The 27,665-nt window shown below is 42.9% G+C and overlaps 1 protein-coding gene across 4 annotated transcripts in view; it reads right to left on the reverse strand.

Moving 5' to 3' along the window:
* Nucleotides 1–27,665, reverse strand: part of ryr1b (ryanodine receptor 1b (skeletal)) — a 148,858-nt gene that overhangs the window by 91,954 nt on the left and 29,239 nt on the right. For all 4 annotated transcript variants that reach the window (XM_084064376.1, XM_084064374.1, XM_084064375.1 and 1 more), the window contains exons 4-22: nucleotides 25,129–25,203; nucleotides 23,496–23,574; nucleotides 23,017–23,129; nucleotides 22,681–22,780; nucleotides 22,168–22,264; nucleotides 20,547–20,621; nucleotides 19,827–19,983; nucleotides 19,506–19,670; nucleotides 18,475–18,596; nucleotides 17,278–17,464; nucleotides 16,389–16,524; nucleotides 15,752–15,847; nucleotides 13,501–13,619; nucleotides 12,540–12,673; nucleotides 11,783–12,024; nucleotides 10,677–10,869; nucleotides 9,615–9,831; nucleotides 8,355–8,459; nucleotides 7,931–8,034 (exon numbers count right to left, since the gene is read on the reverse strand). In XM_084064376.1, coding sequence (XP_083920502.1) covers nucleotides 7,931–8,034; nucleotides 8,355–8,459; nucleotides 9,615–9,831; nucleotides 10,677–10,869; nucleotides 11,783–12,024; nucleotides 12,540–12,673; nucleotides 13,501–13,619; nucleotides 15,752–15,847; nucleotides 16,389–16,524; nucleotides 17,278–17,464; nucleotides 18,475–18,596; nucleotides 19,506–19,670; nucleotides 19,827–19,983; nucleotides 20,547–20,621; nucleotides 22,168–22,264; nucleotides 22,681–22,780; nucleotides 23,017–23,129; nucleotides 23,496–23,574; nucleotides 25,129–25,203 — 2,516 coding nt within the window. The remainder of the gene's footprint in view (nucleotides 1–7,930; nucleotides 8,035–8,354; nucleotides 8,460–9,614; nucleotides 9,832–10,676; nucleotides 10,870–11,782; nucleotides 12,025–12,539; nucleotides 12,674–13,500; nucleotides 13,620–15,751; nucleotides 15,848–16,388; nucleotides 16,525–17,277; nucleotides 17,465–18,474; nucleotides 18,597–19,505; nucleotides 19,671–19,826; nucleotides 19,984–20,546; nucleotides 20,622–22,167; nucleotides 22,265–22,680; nucleotides 22,781–23,016; nucleotides 23,130–23,495; nucleotides 23,575–25,128; nucleotides 25,204–27,665) is intronic.

Raw genomic sequence — 27,665 nt, forward strand, 5'->3', positions numbered from 1 at the left:
TCCTGACCTGAATGTATCCCCAATTGTTTTATTATTTTCTTCAGAAGGAAATCTTGGTTTAAGGTTGACCTGTATATACATGTATGTTATATATGAGTGTGGGTGGTTGTGTGTGTGTGTGTGTGTGTGTGTGTGTGTGTGTGTGTGTGTGTGTGTGTGTGTGTGTGTGTGTGTGTGTGTGTGTGTGTGTGTGTGTGTGTGTGTGTGTGTGTGTGTGTGTGTGTGTGTGTGTGTTTGTGAGAGAGTCAGAGAGTGAGTGAGGGTGCACAGTCACATGTTTTACTATACTAGTGGGGACTCTGATATGACTGCACACCAACCTTGTGTGAATTTGTGTGTTTGAACTCGTTTTCCTATTCTGGTGAAGACTTTGAGCCGACTGCACACACCAGCCATGTGGAGTGTGCAGGTGTTTTTCTATACTAGTAAGGACTTGGTCTGACTACACGTTGACACTGTGTGTGTGTGTGTGTGTGTGTGTGTGTGTGTGTGTGTGTGTGTGTGTGTGTGTGTGTGTGTGTGTGTGTGTGTGTGTGTGTGTGTGTGTGTGTGTGTGTGTGTACCATTATTAGCTCATGGAAAATCCTAACTCACAAATACATATGCTTTTTAGCTGGTATACATGCATGTATGTATTCAACCGAAGGATCTATTAATGATACAGTATGGATGGTGTTACATTGAATATTATTTCATCTTTTTTATATTGTACTTAGGGGCATTTAAAGAAACATTTAACCTAATTATAACTACATTACCTTACAAATTATTTTCTTTTGTTAACTTTTCTGAATGTCTAACATCTTTACTTTCACTTGTGGTTTTCCCATTCTTTTTTTTACTACAAGGGATATGTTTGGGGTTGAAAATACTTGAGTTTAGCCATAATATGTTAACTAATGTGCCTTATTTCGAATTGTGATTTTAGCGGAGCCCTGTATGCTGGGTTTAGTGCACTCCGCCACAAACACTTAAATGTGTGGATTTCTTTGCGAGGGGTTTTGTGATCACCCTTTGAGTGGTGACAGGGGTTGGGAACTTGTACCAGATTTAATTTATTTTTTCTTGTTTGTCTTTTTCAAGTGTTGTGTTTTTGTGGGGTCCCTTAATCATTTCAGAAAATTCAAGTCTGTTGATTGTCAGTATGCTGTTCACTCTCTCTTCCAATACATGATACCATGGCCAATTTGAATGCTTTAGGCGGGCCAGCTGGCTGCGATGTGACCTTTATAAGCTGGAATGTCAAATCTTTAAACCATTTTGTTAAAAGGAAAAAAGTATTATCTCACCTAGAAAAGCTTAATGTTGGTATAGCCTTCCTACAGGAGACACATTTGCGTACTCTTGATCATTCTAGAATTAGGGGCAGATGGATAGGCCAATCCTACCACTCAAATTTTCATTCTAAATCCAGGGGGGCTGCGATTCTTATAAACAAGAACATCCCATTTGTTATGTCAAAGGTTGAAACAGATTCTTCAGGTCGATATGTAATTGTAATTGGTAGACTATATAACACTCCAGTTATATTGGCCAATGTCTACGCACCACACTGGGACGACAGCTCCTTCTTTTCAAATTTCTTCCCCTTGCTCCCTAATATGAACACACATCATCTTATCCTTGGTGGCGATATGAATTGTGCTCTATCGCCCCCTATGGACCGTAGTTCTCCCAGGACCGCTACCATGTCTAAAACAGCTCATGCAATTAGATTATTTCTTAACACAAATGGAATATCTGATGCCTGGCGCTTCCGGAATCCTACAACTAAATGCTACTCCTTTTTTTCACCCGTTCATGGAACATATTCACGCATAGATTACTTTTTCTTAGATAAGAAGCTTCTTCCGCTAGTCAGTAAGTGTGAATATCAAGCAATAGTTATTTCCGACCACGCCCCATTATCAATGACTCTACGCATACCAACTTCTCACACCAATTATCGTCCCTGGCGTTTCAATTCTTTGTTGCTCTCCGATAAAACCTTTGTTGAACTTATTTCAACTGAAATAACTTCCTTTCTTGAACGGAACCAGACCCCAGGTATGTCCTCCTCAATAGTGTGGGAATCGATGAAAGCATATCTTCGAGGACAAATCATATCGTATAGTGCTCGAATCCGAAAACTGCTTAACATACAACTTGAAAAATTGACGAGCGACATTCTAAATCTAGACGCAAGACTCGCACTCGCCCCATCTGATGATTTATTTAAAAAACGATTGGTTCTTCAAACTGAGTTCAACCTTTTATCGACTAGACAAACCGAAAACTTAATACATAAAACACAGAGCAGGACATACGAATTTGGGGAAAAGACTGGAAAGATCTTGGCGCATCAGCTCCATCAAAAAACGGCAAATCGAACAATAGTTGAAATAGAGGATGAATTGGGCGTCAAGCACCTTGATCATTCAGAGATTAATTTGTGTTTCAAGAATTTCTACTCGAAATTGTATACTTCAGAGTCTCTTCAAAACGACTCCTTGTTTGACTCATTTTTTGAAAAATTAACCGTTCCTACAATTAATGAAGGGGTTGCAGCAGGCCTTGAGGAAACATTTACGATCGGGGAGCTTATAATAGCAATCAACTCCATGCAAAGTGGGAAATCCCCTGGCCCCGATGGGTTCCCAAGTGAATTTTTTAAGAAATTTACGGGCCAGCTAGCTCCCATTTTGCTTTCCGTCTTTGAAGAGTCCTTCAATGCTGGCTCCCTCCCTCCAACCATGAGACAAGCGGTTATATCTCTGATCCCTAAAAAAGATAAGAACTTGCTGGAATGTGGCTCATTTCGTCCTATTTCTCTCTTAAATGTAGACAGTAAAATTCTATCCAAGATTCTAGCTAGCCGGCTGGAAACTGTTTTACCTTCAATTATATCAGACGATCAAACGGGCTTTATAAAAAAACGTCATTCATTTTTTAATATCAGGCGTTTATTCAATATCCTTTATGACCCCACTCCACCCGACATTCCCGAAGTATTGATATCGCTCGACGCGGAGAAAGCATTCGATCGGGTGGAGTGGGATTACCTTTTTCACACTCTTCGACAATTTGGCTTCGGTCCGAGGTTTGTTTCATGGGTCAAGGTACTTTACTCCTCCCCGGTGGCGGCAGTTAGAACAAATAACAACCTTTCCTCCTACTTCCCTCTTAATCGGGGAAATCGCCAAGGTTGCCCTTTATCGCCCCTTTTATTTGCCGTCGCTATCGAGCCACTAGCAATTGCGTTACGTGGTGAAAATGGTATTAAAGGGATCCGAAGACATGGTTCGGTGCATAAGGTATCCCTTTATGCTGACGACATGCTCCTATATATATCTGACCCTTTAATCAGCCTGCCTAAAACACTTGATTTGCTAAAAGACTTCGGTAAAATATCAGGATATAAAGTTAATATACAAAAGAGTGAGATAATGCCAGTGAATGATGCTGCTAAATCCATTGCACTTGACTCATTCTCCCTTAAGGTAACTACACGTAAATTTAAACACTTAGGAATTTGGGTTACGCATGATTTTAAAAACCTTTTCAAAGAAAATTTCCCCCCAATGATTCTTCGTTTGAAACAAGATCTGGAGCGTTGGAACTTATTGCCATTGTCGTTGGGAGGTAGAATAAACACGATCAAAATGAATGTTATGCCCAAATTTCTATATTTGTTTCAATGTATCCCTGTTTTCTTATCCAAATCCTTCTTTTCTTCTATTGATAAGTTGATTTCGGAGTTTATATGGAATAAGAAGAATCCTAGAATACGTAAGAGCATGCTACAGCGGCATCGCCAAGACGGCGGGCTATCTCTCCCTAATTTTCTATATTATTATTGGGCTGCTAACATAAAAGTGATGTTGTGTTGGAAGGAGCTGTCGTCCCAAGGCACTCTCCCCAAATGGTTGCAATTAGAAAACCTGTCATGTGGCCCTACCTCCCTACATGCCCTGCTTTGCTCCAAGCTTCCGTTAGCTGAACCTGTGTCCAAATACACCTCAAATCTAATTATTAAGCACTCCGTAAAGATCTGGACACAGTTCAGACGCTCCTTCTCGCTTACTGACTTCTCAATTTCTGCCCCTATAGCAAGAAATCACAGTTTCAAACCTTCAATTATTGATAGAGCATTTAACATTTGGACTAGAAATGGGATCACCTCAATCAGTGATCTTTTCTCTGAAGGCGTTTTTATGTCTTTTGATCAATTACGGCTGAAATTTGACATACCCCGCTCTCACTTTTTTAGGTTTCTGCAGCCTCGTAATTTTGTAACATCATCTATTGCAAATTTCCCATCGCAACCACCAGATTCCCTTTTAGACTCCATTTTAAAACTTGACCCGTGTTCCAAAGGGGTGATTGGGTCAGTTTACTCTTTATTAAACTCATTTAATTTGGAACCACTAACCTTATTAAAAAATCAATGGGAGGGAGACTTGGGGACACAGATCTCTGATGATGTTTGGCGGGAGGCCTTGGATAGAATACACTCCTCTTCAATTTGTCTAAGACATACTATCATTCAGTTTAAGGTTATGCATCGCCTCCACTGGTCCAAAGTAAAACTAGCTAAATTTGTGCCTGACATGGATCCAATATGTGATCGTTGCAGACATGATCAAGCCACCCTTGCACATGCATTCTGGTTTTGCCCAAAGTTATTCACATTCTGGCAATTAATATTTAAAACTTTCTCAGACGTGTTAGAAGTGCCCATAGAACCTTCTGCTTCTATTGCAGTGTTTGGAGTTGTTCCACAAGAAAGAGATGATGTACAATTTAGTCGCCAAGAAAGGAATATGATAGCCTTTGCATCCCTTTTGGCTAGGCGTCTGATACTGTTTAAATGGAAAGAAAAACTCCCACCAACTTTCAAATCATGGGTTAATGATGTTATGTATCATTTGACTTTGGAGAAAATTCGCTACTCCACAAGGGGGTGTGCTCTGGAATTTTACACCATCTGGCAACCTTTTTTAACATATATAGAGAGACTGAATGCTGCTGACATTAATGACCCATAAATTGACCCCACTGAATTTGTATTTGTTTTTGTATTATTATTTTTTTGTGTATTATTATTATTATTATTATTACTTTTTAATTCAATTTAAATCCTTCTTTAATCATATATATATATCCTACTGTGTATACTTTATTTTTTTGTATTTTTTGTATCTATTTTTTGACTTGTTTATATTGTCCTTTGTGTTAATGGTACAATAGGATACCAGGGTTGTGGCTCTTTCGGAGCGTGAACTTTGGGGGGTGGGAGGGGTAACATACATTCATTGTTTTTGTATGCCTTTTATTACTGACCTGTATGTAAAAATATAAAATAAAAAAAACCTTGAACAAAAAGAGTGAATCATTAAGGAACCGGAATCGTTAAAATCCCAAAGTATCCCAACCTTACACATCACAGGTTTACAGGTGTAAAACAGTGAATGAAATTCGTTTTTTGTGCAAGCTCCATCTTTTTGGTTATTTCCATAAGAGAAAGAGAAGAAGAATAAGGGGGGGCAAGGGGGAAGAGAGGGATCAATAAAAAACAAACAAATTATCTACATATTTGCACATGGTAGCGGATATCTATCCGGTGCTGTAAGTACCTGAGGTAAGACATAAAGGTGCGTGAGCATAACAGCAGATACATACTGTACATCAGTGGTTCTCAAACTTTTTCATGTCAAGGACCCCCAAATTGACATTTATTAGCCCACGGACCCCCATTTGAAAAGATGGGGGTCCCGATAAGAGAAGATTTTTACGGCTCTAGCAGTGATTCTCAACCATTTTCATTTCAAGGACCCCCAGTTTGACATGCATTAGGCTACGGAGCCTCATTTTATAACATTCTATCTCTGGGACCCCAATTTATATTGTAAAATCTATGTTCATTTAACTCTGAGAGTGTACAAATGGAACCAAATGGACCCGTTAGGGTCCATTTGGTTCCATTTGTACGCTCTCAGAGTTACAGACCGGCAGGGTCAATTTGGTTCCTCCATCTATCATTTAGCTGGGGACCCCCTGGAACTCCCTCAAGTCCCCCTGGGGGTCCCCGGACCCCACTTTGAGAACCAATGCTGTACATGATATGCTATGGACGTTCGTTGCTTGCGAGAAATAAAAAGGAGGAAAAAAATGTGCGTTGTTCATGGGATTAAGCTGCAAAGTGTCAGTGATTGTCGAGCGCATAGTCCACAGGTAACTGACACTGGTATAATAATCCACCGGTAGGTCCATGAGGAAGAGCAAAAAAAAGTCCAAGTCACTGTGCCTGGTATAATCCACAGGTAGGTCCAAGAGGAGGGGCAAAAGTCTAAGACCAGCCTGATGACAGGCGGTGATCATGCCTTGTTCAGCAGTCTGACGGTAGCCGTGTGGAAGCTGTTCATGAACCTGGTGGTGTTTCCCTAGCCTGGTAAACCCTCCCTCCAGAAATCTCAATTGTATTTTATTTCAGGAGTGAGTCTGGCCTGCAGACCTATATGGGCAATTTGGCTGTGGGCTGGAGCTGGGCGGGAGTAATGTAGCTTTGATGTCCAAGTGTTCCTTTGATGTCCAATTAAGCCACTTTAGGCTGCAGTGATTATCACCAGGAGTAATTGGTTTGTCTTTGATGTTAATGAGCAGGTTGTATGAAAGGTGTATTGATTAATGACGTGTGAACCACTCTGGTTCCACCTGATTGGCCTACCCCCGCTGTCAATCACAAAACAATGAGCGAGGACGCTGATTGGCTCGGCTAGTTTGTAATTCCGCTAGAAACTCCCACAATGGGCAATCAGGCCAGACTCACTCCTGGAATCAAATGGAAATGAGATTTCCGGAGGGAGGGTTTACCAGGCTAGTGTTTCCCTTGCCCTTTGGGCAAAGTTTCAGTCCAATATTGAAAAAGTTAAATATTTTAACATCTTCATGTACCGTATTTACTTCCTTGGCCTCCTACTGTAGCAGCGTGCATAACAATGTTGGTGCTGATCGGTCCAGTGGTTTGTCTGTGGCCTAAATACTATGGGACAGAAGTCCTGAGCTGAGTTAGCCCTGAAACATGACTGTCATTCCATGACAGTCATGGTGCCAGTTCCCCCTGGGTTTTCGCGGTTTTCTATTTGTTGACATTGCCAACTCTCACATGTACATAAACGTTCAGATTTCAAATATAAAGTGCTTACCACAGAGCCACGGATGTTACCTCGCGATGCGGACCACATTAAGTACCCGTATCTCCCGTATTGTTCAATAAAAAGCATTTTAAGCCCATCGCCGGCCATTTTCTTTTTTTTTTTTTTTTTTTTGTAATGTATCAGAGTGCAATACACCTCCCAACCATTAGGTGTCGCATGGTTGAAAGTATCGGAGAAAATTTGGAGAAAATGGCCGGCGATCTGATTAAAATGCTTTTTATTGAACAATACGGGAGATACGGGTACTTAATGTGGTCCGCATCGCGAGGTAACATCCGTGGCTCGGTGGTAAGCACTTTATGTTTGAAATCTGAACGTTTATGTACATGTGAGAGTTGGCAATGTCAATAAATAGAAAACCGCGAAAACCCAGGGGGAACTGGCACCATGACGCTTGTATACAAGCGTCATGTGAACCATGGCTAGAGCTGAGTGTGCTGTGCTGTCAGTTGATTGACCCATTCAAACCGGGAACGCATCTGTGTAACCACTTTAACCATTATTTTATACTTTGGCTTTTCAGAAATAGCAGATATAGTACAAGCTCGTAGCTGTTTGTCATGACTGCTGCTGCGCTAAATAAAATAATAGAAATTCAAAGAAAATTCACCTTGTGAGTGCAGACTGTTCTCATAGATTGTCTGTGGCCCTAAAGCATATCAAACTGGGGGTTCTTCAATTAAAAAGGTTGGCAATCACTGGCTTGCATTCTAAACCATTTCTCACACACTCACTTGAGGGTCTCTGCAGACATCTGGAGGTTGTAGTTCCTCTCTGGCTCAGGGAGGCTCAGGAAGTCCACCAGACAGGGATGAAGCTTCTTGTTGTCGTCCCTGAACTGTAAGAGAACATAAGGAAAAGGATAGGCTACTCATTCCAGCAACTGACAGTTTGAAACATTATCACTGCTGCCACGCACGCACACGCACACACACACACACACACACACACACACACACACACACACACACACACACACACACACACACACACACACACACACACACGCATGAACGCTCCCATACAGACTGACTGACAGACAGACAGACAGACATACTGTATACATGCTGTTCTAGATCACACCGTAAAAATGTTTTAAGAACTGAGTCATAAGCTTAAAGCTTTGACTGAGTCCAGAGGTGTTACTAATCTACTCACCGTTCCATAGGTCCAGCCCTGCTCAATGCGTGTGACAGCCCACAGCTCGTGGATGTTCTCTGCCAACTTCTCCCGGATACGCTCCAAATGGGGCGGCAACACGATCTACGGAACAAAGCACAAACACACAGTATGTACGTCAGCGAACAGGCAAACAGAAAATTGGAACTACTGATTCAATGCTTACTGTATGCATGCCACAGTAAAATCCTGAGTGTTCATTTAACATTGACACCATACAGATGAACCATTTTTTTTACCCTAGATTTGTTCGGTTTCATCACTCTCGCGGCTGAGCTATAATACAGTCACTATAATACAGAGCTCTTGGTTTATACAACTCTAAACGTTGTAATGGGAGTTGCCGACAGATTCAGCTGCGGAGCTCTGAATCTGTCTTGAGAGATATAGCTGTGAATACTTTACTTTAGCGTTTGATGTCCATGACATACACAACGGCCATTGTGTCAACAAAGCTTATCAGAGACCCTAGCCATCCCTCCCATGGACCGTTTCAGATGCTGCCATGCGGTGGCTACGCAGCTTACTTGATATGAATCAACCTGACTGTACGCAGTGGTGGGAAAAGTACTCAAATGTTTTTCTTAAGTAAAAGTATCAATACTGCAATGTAGAAGTACTCACTCTGGGTACATCCACACATGTCCGTACGCTAGCGTGTAACGGTACGGTACGTGGCGGTAGCCCCGTCCACTCCCATGTTAAAAAAACAACGGAACGGTACTTCCGGTTTTAAACTTAACATGGGAGTGGATGGGACTTCCGGCGTCCGTACGGTAACTTGACAGAGATGTGTGGATGCACCCACACAAGTAAAAGTCCGGAATTCAAAATTTACTTGAGAAAAAAAAAAAGTAAAAGTACAAAAGTGTTTGTATCCAAATGTACTTAAAGTACCAAAAGTACTAAAATGTTTGAAAATAGCAGATCTACAAGCTCACAATACGTTGCGATGCAACGCATTGTGAGCTTGTAGATCGGCTATTTTCAAATAGCCTAGGTATAAAATAGGGCTAAAGTGGTTAATGTATGTTTTATAATGTAATAATTTATATCTGCAAATAACTAGTAACTAGAGTTTTCAAATAACTGTAGTGGAGTAAAAAATACAATATTTGCCTCTGAGATGTAGTGGAGTAGAAGTAAAAGTATAGACAATTGGAAATAAGTACAGTACCTGAGTAAATGTACTAAATGTACCCACTGACTGTATGTTGTATCGTGGCTGATGGCTTTTACCTGAACCGTGTCCACAGGCAAGGGCGTGAAGGACGTGTGGGTCAGGGACTGAGTGGGACCCAGCAGGTTGCGGACGCCATCAAAGTCGCACTTGTACTCCTTGATGGGCTCGATTCGCATCCTGTCCTTGGGCAGCAGGGCCTCGTAGCACGGGGCGTAGCCAGGGGGGGGCAGGAACTTGAAGTCTCCGTGTCGGCCGCCCAGAAGGAAGCGAGCCCTGAGGGGTGAAGAACACATTGTCAAGTCCACGCCAAGATTGACCACAAGAGCATTTAGGTATGATATGATATCCTGTCAGGGCATGAACTTCATCGAATGACACTGTTGCACAAAAGTAGTGAAAATACAAGCTCACAGCCCATCGCAATGTGATGCAACATGCCCAAAGTAAGGACACCAGGTTGAAAGTGGTTAAGTCCGTCTGTGGGTTTTATAAATATTTAACCAATGAAAAGTATTATGTATGTATGGTTCCCCAATAGGCGGCCCGCGGGCCATTTGCGGCCCGCGAGAGGCAACTGTCCGGCCCGCGACGACTCCTGTCATAAAAAAAAAATGTGAAAATGAAAAAAATGTATACTGTATCTGTATTACTTTTCAAGCAGACTGTAACAACCAAATATTTTAAGTAAATGGTTGGTTCTCAACTTATTTTGTTTCCAGAGTGCATTTTGTCCTTGTGTGAACCTCAACACAGGATTTAAGAATCCCAGGCCTAAAATAACACAGTGTCAAATTAGCTAGATCAGAGAAAAAAAAGAATAAAAAATTCAACATTTTCGGTCGATTTCAGTCACGTGCGGGCACAATGCCCCTGGCCCTCGGCTTGTTACCCTAGACATTATTTGGTCCTTGGGGAAAACTAATTGACTAAATAATAACTGAATTGGATCCACTGGAACACAGGTCATTTTTTCCATTTACTGAAAAATGGAACGGGTTTTATTCTTACATACAAGCTTTCCGCCTGACAGCGACAATATGACATGAACTATATACATATCATCTGATCTATTTGGTGATATGCTGTGCAGCCACACTGTGAAGCCCATCGGCCCTTACTTGACTCCGGCAGAGAAGCTGATGACGGGGAAGAAGAGGCCGTCCACGTTGAAGTTTTCAAACATGCCCTGGACGGGATGACCGTTGATACGGAACGAGATGCTGGGCACGCTCAGATCCAGGCAGCAGCTCACCACGTCATCAGCAGCCAGGGCGTGTGGGCCAGGGGACGCCACCTGGCGAGGGACGGTGCCTGGAAGGGTGGTGGACGAAGAAGATCTATGATTATTATTTCAACCTTTAGTCAAACTATTCAATCCGGGGAACATATCTGTGTTATTTTAGATTTTAGCTATAACCATTATTTTATACTTTGGCTTTTCAAAAATAGCAGATATACAAGCTAAAAGCGCGGCACCGAGTGACGCGGTACGAGCTTGTAGATCTGCTATTTTAGAAAAATCGCTTTGAAAATGTTATATTCAAAGATTTGCAAAAATGTTCATGATTTTTCAAAATAAGCAGATCTACAAGCTCATAGTGCGGCACTTGGTGCTCAACGTATGAGCTTGTATATCTGCTATTTTTGAATAGCCAAATAAATCTAAAATGACAAAGATGCGTTCCCGGTTTTAATGGGTTATTAATCATATTTTTTTACAGCAACATTTATCAAGTACACCAGAGATTTCCAATCTTTTCTAGATCAGGGCCTACTTGAAAATCTCAAAAGTGTTGCAACCCCGCACATAAGGGGTCAGATGGGCGGGCCGCACGGATTTTCAGAGCTGGAGTTTCTAATAATCAATGAATCGATTGTGTTCCGGCTTGGATCAGTAGAACTAACATAGTATACTTTTAAGTTCCTATTTATCGGCATAACAATGAAAACTAATTCTTCAAGGTTTTAAAGAAAAAATACCATGACATTTTCTTCAAATTAATGTAATATTATCATTAAAATCGTAGTATTTTGCTAATTATTTGGGAGCCCACTTGCAGTATCCTCACGGCCAACCAGCGGACCCTGACCCAAAGTTTGGGCATCCCTGACTTTTTATTCAGGACTTTTTGCATTTTTTTCCCAGTTTTCCCTTTTTCTCTCAATGTAGTTGTTGTGTCAATTCCCAGCTCCCCTTGTAACTTGCAATCCCCTTGGGACTTACCTGACCACAGATGGAGCCCATCGTAGCCGTAGGAGTAGAGGTCATCCCCCACACCGTTGCCTCCCCAGCCCTCTCCTCCTCCAGGGTAGGGGCTGTAGCCCTCGGTCAGAGCCCAGCCCACACGCAGGTGGGTGGCCTGCGCCGTGACGAAAGCCTCCACGTGGTCCACCATCACCTCAAAGTACCACTTCTTAAACTGCGTGGACCCTTCACACGTACCCAGGAAGATGTTGGGCCTCACACTGAAGGATGAAACAGAGATGAAGCTGTATCCCTCGCTTTGACATCATTTTCAACATTACTTCCGTGTTGTAGGGCAAACATTCGATTCGCAGCCATAATATTCTGAAATATCGCTGACGTTGTGCAGAAAACATCCATAAATGTGAAAACTACATACTACATACTTCCTGTTTTTTTTTGCCGTTACGCTCAATGGTCGTGACATTGTCCTTGTTCGCCGTGTTTATGGCAAACTAGCGATCTGGACTTCAGAAAATCGCAATCAGGTTGAGATCAATGGTGGCCATAAACCATAAGGGTTTGCCAGGCCATGCATGTCTGTGAAATGCATCATGGGAATTGTAGGAACACGAGAATGTTCTCTGCCAATATACAGTAGATTTTATCCTAAATATTGTTGCTCCGGGTTCAGTGCCTGCATATCAGGGAAGACCAGGGCCTGCTGGATTCTGTTTTTCGACTAACTGTACTGCCCTGCTGCCCTCTAGTGCCCCAGCGACAGAAGTGCATATACCTGGTTACGTAGTTCACGATGGCGGTCTGCAGTAGAAGGTCGCGACCCGGAAGCAGATTTTCAGTGATGAGGTTCTGATTGGACCTCACAGCCACACCGTTACACACACAGAGAGAGCGCAGGACGTCCAACACCTAGGAGGAGAGAGAGAGACAGGAGGAAATGGTGTCAGTCTGACTGCCTGAACATTGAGACAGTATGACACCTTCAGCCTGATTTGGTGTCATACTGCCACAGTCAGTCAGTGGTGTAAAGTAACTAAGTACATTTACTCAAGTACTGTGCTTAAGTACAATTTTGAGGTATTTTTTACTTTACTGGTGTATGTTTCCAATTTTCAATACGTTTACTTCTACTCCACTACATCTTAGAGAAAAATGTTGTACTTTTACTCCACTACAATTATATGAAAACCTTATTTACTAGTTACTTTGTAGATTTTGATTATTATTACAAAACCACTACAGTATATATACTTTGGCAATTTGAAAATGGCCGATCTACAAGCTCACAACGTGTTGCAAGCGACGCTTTGTGAGTTTGTAGATCGGCTATTTTCAAAGGATTATTATGCATTTTACACATTTGAAAACTTGTGAAATGGGGACCTTTTGCATAATGAGTACTTTTACTTTTGGTACTTTAAGTACATTTTGATACCAATACTTTTGTACTTTTACTCAAGTACATTTTGAATACCTTACTTTTACTTGTAACAGCGTATTTTTACATTGCAGTATTGATACTTTTACTTAAGTAAAAAATGTTAGTACTTTTTCCACCACTGGCCACAGTATGAAACACAGTATGACACCTTAAGCCTGGTTTATACTTGTCGTACAACGTACAAATTAAGCATTACAGTGGCACCGCAAACACATTCCTGGTATGAATTTTATACTTGGCATTGAAATGTTCCAGATTTTTATTGTGTGTCTGTCTGTCCTAAGAAAAGACAAACCTTGTGGTTACGTCCATGTTTGTCCAGTAGAGAGATGATGGACTTGATGTGGTTTTCCTGGATGATGTTGAGGACTTCAGGACTCTCTATCAAGACACAGTACAGCACCTCCAGAATACCTGAACAGGCCAACAACATAAATGATTAGTTATTTTAATCGTGTTGTTTAGTATCCACGATCCATGCTGTCATGCTAGATTTGTTTTTAAAACGTGCTTCACAAATATTGAATTACCCGTTTTGTTTGTTTGTTTGTTTGTATGTGACTTTTGGGATTAACTGGGTCAATGTAAAAAAAAAATCAGTTCCAATACTTTATTTCCATGTCAACACAGTTGTTAACATAAGATAAGTAAAACCTGTAGGCTTGATTGATTGATTGATGTACTTTATTTAGTAAGACATGAGAACAACAGTACATGGAAGTACAAATTCACAATACAAGGTCTACTAAACTGGAATACTCATAAAAGCACTGAGCTTGTTTCAAATGGGTTCCCCATGCACACAAATCATGATGACATATAAGAGACAGACAGATATACACAACTACTATAGAATGTCATACAATCAGTTTACAGGTTACTGGTATGAAGAGTGAGAAATATGTACAAAAGGAGAAGGAGAGAGGGGGGGGGGTAGGGGGGTAGGTTAGGTTAGGACTTAGACAGGGGCCATTTTCCAATTGCAGCCTCCTGAAGGTGTATCTTTAGGGCCATTTTCCAATTGCAGCCTCCTGAAGGTGTATCTTTAGGGCTGTTTTGAAAGAGAGTAGGGTTTTACACTCCTTTACTCCTTTTGGTAGGGCGTTCCACATTTTTGATGAATAGCATGAGAACGAGTTACTTCCCTTTGTTGAGCCAAAAAAGGGTTGGACAAGGTTTGTGGAGCTGCCTCTGGTATTGTGATCATGGACATCATTAACATTTTGGAAGTATTTTGACAAATACAGGGGGATCCCAATGTTGTGATATATCTTGAAGACCAGGCCCATAGCAAGTTGCTGTACTCTGTCCGCAACCCTAAGCCATCCAATCCTATCAAAATGATCAGGGGTTAGATGGGTTTTGTAGTTGAGGCCAAGAAGTAGCCTTACAAGTTTGTTTTGGGATGTTTGGAGCCTTGTTTTTAAGGCCTTGGAGGTGTTGTGATACCATGAAGTACATGCATAATCGTAATGACCTTGTATGAGGGCCACTGCAAGAGTCTTCAGAGTCTTCTTACTGACTTTACGATCAATACTCCGCAAATAGCGTGTTTTTTTGTGGACCGTTTTGATCGTTTTTTCAGCATTTTTGTCACCAGAGAGGTCAGCCTCCAAGATAGAGCCCAGGTAGGTAATTTCATTTTTTCTTTTGATGATATCATCACCCGCTTTGATCGTGAAGCTCTCTGCCTTTCTGAGGTTAGGAGTGGACCCAAAGAGGATGCATTCCGTTTTGCCCAGGTGTAATGAGAGCTTGTTGTCGGAGGCTAACGTTTGCTCTACTGCTAAAAGTGCTTGTATGAATCAGAGTTCAGGTATCGTACAGCCTCAGGATATGTACTGTTCCTGAGGCAAGATGTCCTACATCTAAAACTGTAGCATCTCCTCCCAAAGGGGAGGGATTTGAAGACAGAGGCTAGCAGGGTGAGAGGAGTCAGCCATCGCATTCTGTGTCTTGCGTCTGATACGTGTGACATATGGAAGAGACACAGGGAAGGTCACAGACCTGATTAGCTAAGATTGGCATCTAGAGTTTGCAGGAGTGGTCGGTTTTGAACAAAATGCCTCAAATCACGAACGCAGTGTCCAATTGCCGTGAAAGTTCACACACGCCTGTTTTAGCGTCAGGAGGAGGCCGATTTGTTTTCCTACTACACCTACACTCCCACAAATCAACATATTGTGTCTGTGCAATAACTTCATCAACATTAATCCCTCAACTTTAACAGAGTCCACTCACTTTTATAATGACTGAATTCCGAACATTGCTGGCCCACAATAACCTACTTGACCTGGCGGAGACCTGTGTTCCGAGGAGCACTTTTATCCAGTTTGATATGATTTTTATCTCTGGCACCCCAATCTACACTGCAAATGCCTTAGTGTTAATGAAAAAAATGCAATCTCTAAGATTTATGTCATACCCAGCATGCGAGTGCCAAAATATCTACTGCTGAGTTTTTTTTTCCCTTTTAGTTTTATTTAGCTATAATATCCCTGGTATGTAGTTACTGTTTGAACAAGTGAGTAGTAGGCGTACAGTACCTGAGGAGGCCTCCAGGCGGTCCAGCTTGCTGACCAGCCAGTCCAGGTTGTCACAGAACAGAGCACAGTTTGACCGGTTCCCTCGGATCAGAGAGGCTGTTGGTTGGAGACACAGATTTGAATAATGATAATGACATGCTGGCAGCAGCACTGTATTTTAAATGTTGGAGAAGAAGGCACTGCATCTACATAATGTCTGGATGTGCAATGTGCGGTCGCACTACAGTATAAAGTGATGGATTTACATCCATGCCGTTTGTCTGTACACCTGTGTTTCAAATGTAGCGAATATTGCCAATCTACAAGCTCACAACGTGTCACATCGCGATGTGTTGTGAGCTGGTAGATCTGCTATTTTCACTATTTTTGAAACCTTTTGAAGATTTTTGAACATTGTGGCCTATGATGACATGCCCAAAATAGGGACGCCAGGCTGAAAGTGGTTAATACTTTATCTTGGGTAGTCTGCACATCAGTGGCAAAGTCTTTGTATGAATCTGCAGGTAATGAATTATAGTCAAGAATTGGGAACGGCCTTCGCGATGCGAGTCGTGTCCGAGACAGATGGTGTGAGGACAGGTTTCTAGTTTCTTTTTAGACTTGGACAGCTGCACAGAGGACAGATTGGGCGTCCTACCAAGCAGCTCGTAGAGGAGGTTGACGATCTCCTTCCAGGACTCTCCGGATTCCTCGCCAGCGACCTCGGAGAAGTGGGCGGCCGTGTTGTAGACGTTCAGCCGGTCGACGCACTCCAGCACGATGGTGATCATGCCCTGACATCGACAAGGGAGAAGGAATGATCAGTTTGTGTAGCGCGTTCTGTGTGTGTGTGTGTACGTGTGTGTGTGTGTGTGTGTGTGTGTGTGTGTGTGTGTGTGTGTGTGTGTGTGTGTGTGTGTGTGTGTGTGTGTGTGTGTGTGTGTGTGTGTGTGTGTGTGTGTGTGTGTGTGTGTGTGTGTGTGTGTGTGTGTGTGTGTGAGTGCGTGCGTTAGGGTTATACCGGAATCCCCCAGGGTCTATACCTGGTCCCCTCCTTTTCCCCCTCTACACCAAATCTCTTCACCGAAAATAGCAGATGCACATGCTTGCAGATCTGCTACATCATCGAATGTTTGCCTATTTTTGCTGAATACTGGCCTATATGGCATAGCAGTTGCAGCCATTTTGTGGTGCCACAAATCTATCCATTTTCCCCATAGAGATTTCGGAGTTTTTCATTTATTTATATCAATTATTTTAAGCCTGGAACCAAGCCATCAAGGCTCCTGGTGAATGTAAAAATGTTTTATGGTCATGATTCACCAGGAGCCTGGATGGCTTATTGGTTCCAGGCTTAAAATTAAAATAATTCACATAAATATCTTTCGGAAATCTATGTGGGAAAAATGAATGGGTTTTCTATCGGTGGCACCACAAAATGGCCGCCACTCCCACCACTATAGGGTTTACGTGGTTAAATACAAGTGCGGGTGCAATAAACGCCCCAAAAAGAGTAAATAATCAATCTTTCTGTGAAGACATCTCACCTCCTCCTGGAAGAGGTTCTGCCGGTTGCGCAGCGAGCGCAGCTTGGTCTGCTTCTCCTCGTGCTCCAGCTCGTCCTCGGGAGGCCGGAAGTAGAAGACCAGGTCCTGCAGGGAGAGGATCATCCCCTCCAGAGGCAGCGCCACGGGCCCCGGGCCCTTGTTCTTTCCTTGGAGAGAGTCCAGGCCCCTGGACACGCACACGCACACAAACACACACACACACAAATTAACAGCATGTACTGGGTGCGATGTCGTATTTGTTTTAGGATGGAGATGTATGCAATTTCTCTTTTTCATGTCAAGGACCCCCAAATGAATATGTATTTGGCCACCATCTGAAAATGCTGGTGTAAAAGAAAATTCTTTGCATAAGAGAAGAACGCTGGAGCAGCACGGACAATTTAAGCCTTTTATTGATGCAGTGCAAGTAAAAGATTGACTGACGTTTCTGTCTTTCGACCTTCCTCAGAGTCATGGGGAGGGGAGGTGACATGACTCTGAGGAAGGTCGAAAGCCAGAAACGTCAGTCAATCTTTTACTTGCACTGCATCAATAAAAGGCTTAAATTGTCCGTGCTGCTCCAGCGTTCTTCTCTTATGCATCTATTGTCCCTACCCTTGTGACGCACCCGACTGGCCGTTTAAGGCTGAGGCGCAACAGTAGAATCCTTTTGTTAGAAAATTCTTTGCTTTCAAGATGTAAAGAAAATGTTCCAAAATGTATAAGCTTGCAGAGCGGCACAAAGTGACGCACTGTGACCTTGTAGATCTGCTATTTTTGAATAGCCAGCGTATAAAATATGGATAAAGTGGTCAAAATGATTGTGATGCTGTATTAACAAATTTAGCTGGGAACCCCCCTGGAACACACACACACCCACACACACACACACACACACACACACACACACACACACACACACACACACACACACACACACACACACACACACACACAAGGACCCCTGGGGGTCCCTGAACCCCACTTTGAGAAACACTGGGGTAGATGCTCAACATCGCCACACATAAATACTGTTGAACCGATTAATTGTTTTTGAATTATTAAACAATGGTGGTATAAATAACGTCAAATCAAGGAGGCAAACCACTAGTCTACGCAATGGTGGGAAGGAGCTTCACCCCTAGACCACCCATGTGCTCAAACCCACGCCACTATTCTTGAGCTTAGTATTCTTACTTATTGAACGCCCTGAAGAGGCCGGTGGTGCTGTAGATCATACGGGCAGCCTGTGACTCCTCAATCTGGGAGCGGGTCACAGTCAGGGCATCGTCCATGTGGCCCTCCTGGTGCAGAATAGCCTGCATACACACATGAAACATACATGTCATACATACTGTTACTGATACAGCTTATACTGTGTGCAGTATACAGTGTCACGATTCTATAGAATGAAAGGAAATACCTTGAGGGAGACTTAAGGCCAGTCCACACCGATGCAAATCCTTGTGACTCCTTGCAACATGCAACTACTTGCGATTACTTGCAACCATTATCCCCAATGGCAAACTTGCAAGGAGTTGCATTGGTGTGGACTGGCCTTAAAACGGTTTTGTTGCAACTAGTTGCATTGGTGCCGTCTGGCCTTTAGAGAGCAATATGGTCTTCCACATAATCACTTCTGGAATATCTTCAAATAAGACATTTACTATTGACAAGTTTAAGATCTCACTCCAATACGCAGTCATACATAATTTGACCTACTGAAAGCTATACCAACTATCTTTGGAACTGGGCTTGAGGCATCAAAATATTATTCAGTGATGACAACCAAAGGTCCCAAGGCCCAGGCCTAAAATCAAAAGGGGGGGATTTTGGGAGGTTGACTTGAATCAGACCTTTACTGATACTGAATGGAAAATGATTCTAACTCAAAGAAGATGTCCCGTGAACTCAGAACCAGATTAGTACAACTGCGAGTGACAACTGCGAGCGAAGCCATCGCGCGGCGATGCTTACAGGCTGGCTATGTGATCAAAATATATATTTATAACGTCTCTGTCGGGTAGAAACCTCATGCTGTATGTTACATTTCAGGATTCAAATTCAAAAATCGCAAAATCAGCAGATCTACATTTACGAAAAAACACAAAAAGTTAAAATATGGAGATAAGAGGTTTCTGCCCGACAGCAACGCTATATGATAATGTGTCATCATTGAGATACTGTATATTGTTTTGATGTGGCCCATGCAGCCAGAAGAGCCTTACCCTCCTCTTCATGGTGCCCATGCGAGCCGCCTTGGCGTCCAGGGCGGCGTAGGTGAGCCACAGGCCTGTGGAAGCGTGCTGCACGAAGCACATGGACTCTCCGTACTTGATCTCTGGAATCCCCATCCCCTCCACATCACGCTTGTGAGCCACATCCACCTTCTCCTGCTCAGGAGCAAACCAGGAGAAAATACATGAGGAGAGGAAGAGGAGGAGGAGGAAGAGGACAGACAGACAGACAGACAGACAGACAGACAGACAGACAGACAGACAGACAGACAGACACATGCAATGTAAATGATAAAAGAAAGGTGTTCTGACCTTTGACACTTTGAAGCTGAAGGCAGACAGTTTGGTGTTGGCTTTCTCGGGGTCCACGACCAGCAGGCCTTTCTCCTCGTCCAGACACAGGTAACGTCCCGTGGTGATGTGGCGAACGCGGAACGACTGGCCCCACTTCATGTGGCTGCCGCTCCAACTGCAACCACACAGGAAACAAACACGCTTACAGCCGGGCTCACTTAACACTTTGCTGTACGACTGTGACACATGCCAAAAATAACTATTTTCAATATAAATTTGGCTTTAATCAGTAATCGGTTTAATAGTAAGATACATCTCCAACTACTACTACTGCTCGTACTACCCCTACCACTACTACCACTACCACTACTACTACTACTGCTACTGCTCCGTAGAATGGAGCATTATGATATTATGATACAGATTGAGAATTCAGGCAATTTATTTATATAGCACTTTTTTTGTGTTATCCTTTTAGCCTTAATGTCTTACTGTACCACGGGCTGTTTACATTTCTGACTAATACTGTACAGTATTCAAAAAAAAAAAAGTATTCAAACCTTTCAAAACATTGTTACAAGGTGCTGTAAAATAACACAACTTATAACAACGGAACACATACGCTTTTACAAACTGACTCTGGCTTTTTATGGCTAAAGGAAAAGCATTCCATAGAGTGGGAGCAACCACTGCAAAGGCTGGTCTTTAGGCACTGAGGACCTGGATGAGGACACCCACCTGATTCTGAGAGGCTCCAGCCTCCACAGAGATCTAGCCTGGCTGCACACCGCTCCGCCCTCATAGTGAGCCATCCTGCACAGACAAACAGTGTTTGTTCAATCATTTCATTACAACCATTTCAGGCCAGGTGTCTTCAACATTTTTCAGAGGGATTGACTATCATCAGAGTTGTGTAAATTAATGTGTTTTTTTAATTTAACCACTTAAAGTCTCAATACTTAGTAAACTTGACCTTTAGCTCTGAACTTGGTTTGCTCCTTTTTCCCCTCAACAAACCTCTTTACCGATCTACAAGCTCACAGTGTCAATGGCCCACGCTGCGAGGCGTTGTGATCGTATTTTTTTTTTTTTTCGGCTAATGTTCCTCAGAATAGGGATGCTAGGTTTCAAGTGGTTAATGTAATAAAAAAAAAAGATACTATCACACAAAGATTTGGTGGCCCCCCTGTAGTAACTCTGAGGACCTAAGCATCCCTGTTGAAGACCCATGATTTAAGTATTTTCTTCTGCTGTTCAGACTTAATAAAAAACAATCTGATCCCAATCTGGATAGGCCAGAAATCAGATTTGGACTGACAGTGTGTGGACATAGCATAAGTGATTTTTTTTTTACCACACAGATGGAATGGACCAGTGACATCATCATATTCACCAAACTGTGTTAAATCGACCATACCCAAACTTTTCTTTTACATCACTTGTAATACCGTGGGTGCCTTTCATCCATCTGGACACTAGGGGGCAGTGTCAGAGGCAGCAAGCAATTGCAAGGAAGAAGATTTGTGTTATATTCTAATATTCTATTCTTTTCTAATATTCTAAATTATTCAAGATTTTTCAAACATTTAAAAAAAATAGCAGATGTACAAGCTGGCAAGCGCAGCATGAAGTGACATGCTGCGAGCTTGTATATCTGCTATTTTTGAATAGCCAATGTATAAAAGAGGGTTTATACGTCGTTGGGGTTCAAATGACTGTGATGCTGTATTAAAGCATTTTGCTGGGGACCCCCTGGAACCCCCTCCAGGACCCCTGGGGGTCCCCGGACCCCACTTTGTGAACCAATGCAGTATACTATATACTGTACAGCACTTTTAACATGAGTCCAGGGATTCAAAACACACCCCTCCCTATCAATAATTTAACTGCGGACCCCCTGGAACCCCCTCAAGGAGGGGGGGAGGGGGGGTTCTGTCCTACCAGACACAACATTGAGAACTACTGCTTTAAGATGTTGTATAGAGCAGGGGTCTTCAACGTTTTCAGGCCAAGGACCCCCTAGCTGAGAGAGAGATGAAGCAGGGACCCCCTACTCTATATTGTATAAAATTGTGTTTCAGATTAAAGTTTTTGTTTTACTTAGCCTGCTCTTTTTTCCCTCTACACCTATAGCCTCTTTGCCAAAAACAGCCGATCTACAAGCTCTCTTGTAGATCTAATATTTTCGGCTAATGTTCCCCTCAGAAAAGGAATTGTAGGGTTCAAGTGGTTAAGGTAAAAAAAAAACGAAATCCTATCACAAAAAGATTTGGCGGACCCCCTATAGTACATCTGAGGGTCCCGGACCCCCTGTTGAAGACCCCTGTTGTAGAGAGTACACTCTCTCTCTCCTCCTCACCTTCGCTTTTCCTCGCCTTCCTCTGGCATGCCGATGCCCAGACACTCGTCCATGTGGCCGTGGAACAGCCTGAGGACATGGCCTCCTGTCAGATACCCTGAGAGGAGAGAAGCACAGCACAGACCCATGTGAGCCAGCAGCATGTGTGGTGTGTGTGTGTGCATGCTCTGTTAGTGTCTATGTGACTGTGTTTGTATACGCTCTGCAAGCTCACTGTACGTGTGTGTGTGTGCGTGTGCGTGTGCGTGTGCGTGTGTGTGTGTGTGTGTGTGCGTGCGCGCGCGCCTGTGTGTGTGTGTGTGTGTGTGTGTGTGTGTGTGTGTGTGTGTGTGTGTGTGTGTGTGTGTGTGTGTGTGTGTGTGTGTGTGTGTGTGTGCGCGCCTGTGTGTGTGTGTGTGTGTGTGTGTGTGTGTGTGTGTGTGTGTGTGTGTGTGTGTGTGTGTGTGTGTGTGTGTGTGTGTGTGTGTGCGTGTGCGCGCGCGTGTGTGTGTGTGTGTGTGTGTGTGTGTGTACCCTCAGCCAGCTCGCACCCGGAGCACACTGGGTTCATGTTCCAGAGAGTCTGCATGAAGGACGCGTCTACCATCAGGTCTCCACTTGCGTAGGACAGATGCTGGAGAGAGAGAGAGATAGAGAGAGAGAGAGAGAGAGAAGAAATGATTTGAACAATAGCATAGCACAACAACGTATAGTAGCAGTAGTAGGTAGAGCTGTTTTTAAAGTGTTCCACAAGCTCAAAACACAGCGCAATCTGCAACTTCTGCTGATTCTGCTGTTTGAGAGAGAGAGAGAGAGAGAGAGAGAGAGAAAGAGATTCAGTCCAGTCATGTTGACGGCAGCAGGCCTTACCAGGTATCTCTCGGAGGACACGCTGACCAGGATGAGGTCATCTCCCACCCTGACCTTCTCACCCTCCGACCTCTGCTTGGAGGCTGGATGGATGGTCCACCAGCATGCCTCGCCTGCAGGGAGACAGCCATCCATGTTCAATCAATGAAGGAAACTTTAGTATACATTTAGTCACATTTTGGTCATGGGTTCGATCAGAAATGAATTACATAAATAGTACAACAGTTCATAATCTAAGAAAAAGCTGTGCAATAGAGGTGAGTTTTTAGAAGAGATTTGAAAGAGGACACTGAGTTTGCCTGCCTGAGGTCCCCAGGCAGTGAGTTCCACAGCCCGGTCGCCCTTTGTGACAAGGCGAGACTTTGGTACCGTAAAATAAAATGAAATGAGTAATAAAAAACAACATAGTGAATAAAATAAAGTGGAGACACAAACAATTTATTTCAACGCATTTGATACCAAGTGAAGTTGGTTCTCACCAACTGAGTCTTCCTGTAAGCCCACGTCGAAGGACAGCTTGTCTGTGAGGGACCGAGATGTAGCCAGGCAGCTCAGGTACTGGAAGAGAAACATTATTATCATTATCATCATTATCAAAGGACCATAAATCACTGGCTGAATGCTGGTTGAGTTGTACCCCCCCCCCCCCCCCCCGATGATTAGCTTAATGTGCTTAAAGGAGTAGTTCACCCAATATATTACTTATTTTCCATCAATTGTACACTCCATGAAGCCTTGAATCCATGGATTTATTTTTGTTTTTGTGGCATTCCTAAGCCAATAATTTGATTCCCGTCTCCTACCGGCTAATGTATCTGGTAGGAGACACAAAGTAGATTATTTGTGTCTCCTACCGGATACACACCCGGTCATCAAATTATTGGCTTAGGAATGCCACAAAAATAAAAATAAATCCATGAATTCAAGGCTTCATGGGGTGTGCAATTGATAGAAAATAAGTCATTTTTTGGGTGAACTCCTCCTTTAACAGTAATCAAACCAACACACAGTATCATACTATAATTCTAGTAACCGTCTTGAGTAGGTGAAGCGTAGGTGAAGCTAGCCGGTTCTCCTCAGTGGCTGGACCAATTGCTCTGATTTTGCACACAGCCATTGACCATTACCATCTTAACTGTGAAGCCCGTTTTTCAATTTCATCAAATCTCAGCTTCTTATTAGCGCTTTTGTGTCAAAGAATGTCGCCATGGTTACGGGCTGCCCAGCTATGGGACGAACTTCCTCCCGGGTTGCCAGATCATGTGCGCATATCCCCCCACGGATGCGTCGACCGGGTATGGTCTAGTAAGTATAACACAGGGTATTATTATGCTCATTTCTCGCGTTGTGAGCTTGTAGTTCGGCTATTTTCACAATATTTATCAGTGGAACCTGTCAGACTAAATGTAAGGACTCAACTCCTACAATTCCAAGTGCTTGTCAAGGTGGGGGGTCCCCAGTTCTGAACAGTTTGTGAACCCTTGCCATAGTACAACGGTGTTGCTTGCCGCATCGCTTGCGCGGGTTAGTTTGATAATCTTTCTGCAAGCAACACCGTCGCACTACGGAGTATAAATTAAGCTTTACACTGTCTCGCTCACAGCCTTCCTACAGTCTCTCTACCAGGGACGTGCACAGATAGACTCTAGGTGGTGCTAGAGCACCTGCCCTTTGCCCTCTTGACCAGAAGTGCCCTTTTTTTTCAGTTTACAGCAGGGGTCTTCAACAGGGGGACCGGGACCCCTAGGGGGTCCTCAGAGTTACTACAGGGGGTCCGCCAAATCTTTATGTGATATGATTTTTCTTTTTACCATAACTCGAAACCTAGCATCCCTTTTCTGAGGAGAACTTTAGCCAAAAATAGCCGATCTACAAGCCCACAACGCCTCGCGCTGCGAGGCGTTGTGGGCTTGTAGATCGGCTATTTTTGGCAAAGAGGTATAGGTATAGAGGGAAAAAAGAGCAGACCAAGTAAACAAAAAAAAGTAGAATTTACTTGAGCACCTGCCCCTCAAAACGTCTGTGCACGCCACTGCTCTCTACTGTCTCTCTACCTTTCAACCACAGTTTTCCTCGACAAAGATAGGATGTTGTAAAAAAAGAGCGACTCACCATCTTAGAGTGGTAGTGTCTCAAGAGGATGGCATGACCATACAGCAAGGTACGATGTCCTCCACCTTGGGACGACTGCAGAGGAACGGAACACAGGGTTAGCGTTCAAACCACAGTTATTATATTTACATCCAAATAAGGCGCTGGGCAAGACAAAGGACAAAGTTGAAAGGGTTAAAGTCGGCACACTTCATGCTCTCAGTACGCTGCAGCAATAACGCGCGAGAGGCCGTGGCATGATTATATCACGGCTACGGATGTTGGCACGATGTGAAGCAGAGTGCCTTATTCGCCCGTAGCCGTGGTATAACGAGACATATCACAATGAATAATTGCTATTAAATAACATGGTTGACATGGTTAACTTCAAAATGTTCCAATGGGGAAGTTTCAGTTCAACCGTGCTATACATGTTCTTAAAGAGATAGTTCACCCCTAAATGACTTTTTTTCCTATCGATTAATAACCCCATGGAGACTTGAATTCATGGATTTTTTTTTTTTTTCTCGCATTCCTAAGCCAAAGATTTTATGACCGTCAGCGGTTCTGGTAGGAGACACAAATAGTCTCCTTTGTGTCTCCTACCGAAACAGCTGCCTGCCGGTCCTCTGGTCATCAAATTATTGTCTTAGGAATGCGACAAAAACGAAAAACATATAGATGAATTCAAGTCTGCATGGGGTGACTAATCGATAGAAAAACGTATTTGTTGTGGGTGAACTATCCCTTTAATGATTCAAATACCCACACAGATCAAAACGATAAAGAATTGTCTTGACATTGAGCATGATGTGTGCAGGTTTTGCCTCTTTCACTTTAACAGACTCATCAGGTCCAAGACACAACCTGGGCTAGCCATGGTTCACATGACGCTTGTATACAAGCGTCATGGTGCCAGTTCCCCCTGGGTTTTCGCGGTTTTCTATTTGTTGACATTGCCAACTCTCACATGTACATAAACGTTCAGATTTCAAACATAAAGTGCTTACCACCGAGCCACGGATGTTACCACGCGATGCGGACCACATTAAGTACCCGTATCTCCCGTATTGTTCAATAAAAAGCATTTTAATCCGATCGCCGGCCATTTTCTCCAAATTTTCTCCCATACTTTCAACCATGCGACACCTAATGGTTGGGAGGTGTATTGCACTCTGATACATTACAAAAAAAATAAAAAAAAATAAAAGAAAATGGCCGGCGATGGGCTTAAAATGCTTTTTATTGAACAATACGGGAGATACGGGTACTTAATGTGGTCCGCATCGCGAGGTAACATCCGTGGCAAGCACTTTATATTTGAAATCTGAACGTTTATGTACATGTGAGAGTTGGCAATGTCAACAAATAGAAAACCGCGAAAACCCAGGGGGAACTGGCACCATGACTGTCATGGAATGACAGTCATGTTTCAGGGCTAAACCTGGGCCTGCTTCACAGGACAAGACACAGGACGTACAGTACAGTAGTTCAGAAGGATCAAGACAAAGATACACATCCACCTCAGGGAAGCACCATTATAAACGTTACTGGCAAATACAGTGATCGTGTAGCAAAACATCATTATCAGACTCCATAGGTTATGCTACTTATGCGTCGTTTTCAGTTTCACCTGTTGAATGATTATTTCTACGCCAATTTGTTAAGCATCTGTACAATCAATGTACAAATACATATTTCCAATATCTAATATATCAATACTGGTGCAACCCTTGTCCACCTTTGAGTTGGACGGGGTGTTACACATGCTGTACCTGGAGAGAGACGGAAAAATACAGACAAGAAAAACAATAACGTGAAAGGAACGTGAAAACTGTGCTTACAAAACCACAAAAGAATATCACATCACAGCATGGCACAATGCTAACAAGGTGGATACTATATCACATGGATCGGACACCACACACAACTAATGAAGAACTAACAGAGATACTGCACCGCAGTTGTATGCCTCCGCCAACCATTTGCTGTTTACATCCATCTCTGTCCAGAGACTCCAGACTCATATACAGCAGTATGTATGTCGAAAATGAAGACTTTGACGGAATTTTATGAACTTGTATTGTAACCTTGCAATCCTTGAGTCCAAGTGTACATTTGTGCCTGAATGTCATGAAATTCCATCAAGGCATTCCTGAGATATACTGTACATGTATTGCTTTCACAAGCAGGGGCGTCACGGCCATTCACTGTGTGTACGACGCGACACCCTCACTCTCACAGATCCGTGATTTCATACCCCCCACTTTTTGGAGAGAAAAAAAAATGTTTTGATAATAAATCGGTAAAATCAGGCAAAAATAAGAATGAAATAACCTAACCCTAACCCTAAAACCGAAATAAAGTAACCAAAACACAAAAAAAAACGAACAAAATCTGCCCAAAAAACGCAACATTTTGAAAATACAGAATTTGTTTACATTTGACAGTTTTCACACTTTTTCAAAAATAGCAGATCTACAAGCTCATAGCGCGGCACTCGGTGCCGCGCTATGAGCTTGTATATCTGCTATTTTTGAATAGCCAAAGTGTAAAGT

Source organism: Gymnoscopelus microlampas, assembly GCF_963454915.1.
Source record: "Gymnoscopelus microlampas genome assembly, chromosome: 8".
Classification (NCBI taxonomy): domain Eukaryota; kingdom Metazoa; phylum Chordata; class Actinopteri; order Myctophiformes; family Myctophidae; genus Gymnoscopelus; species Gymnoscopelus microlampas.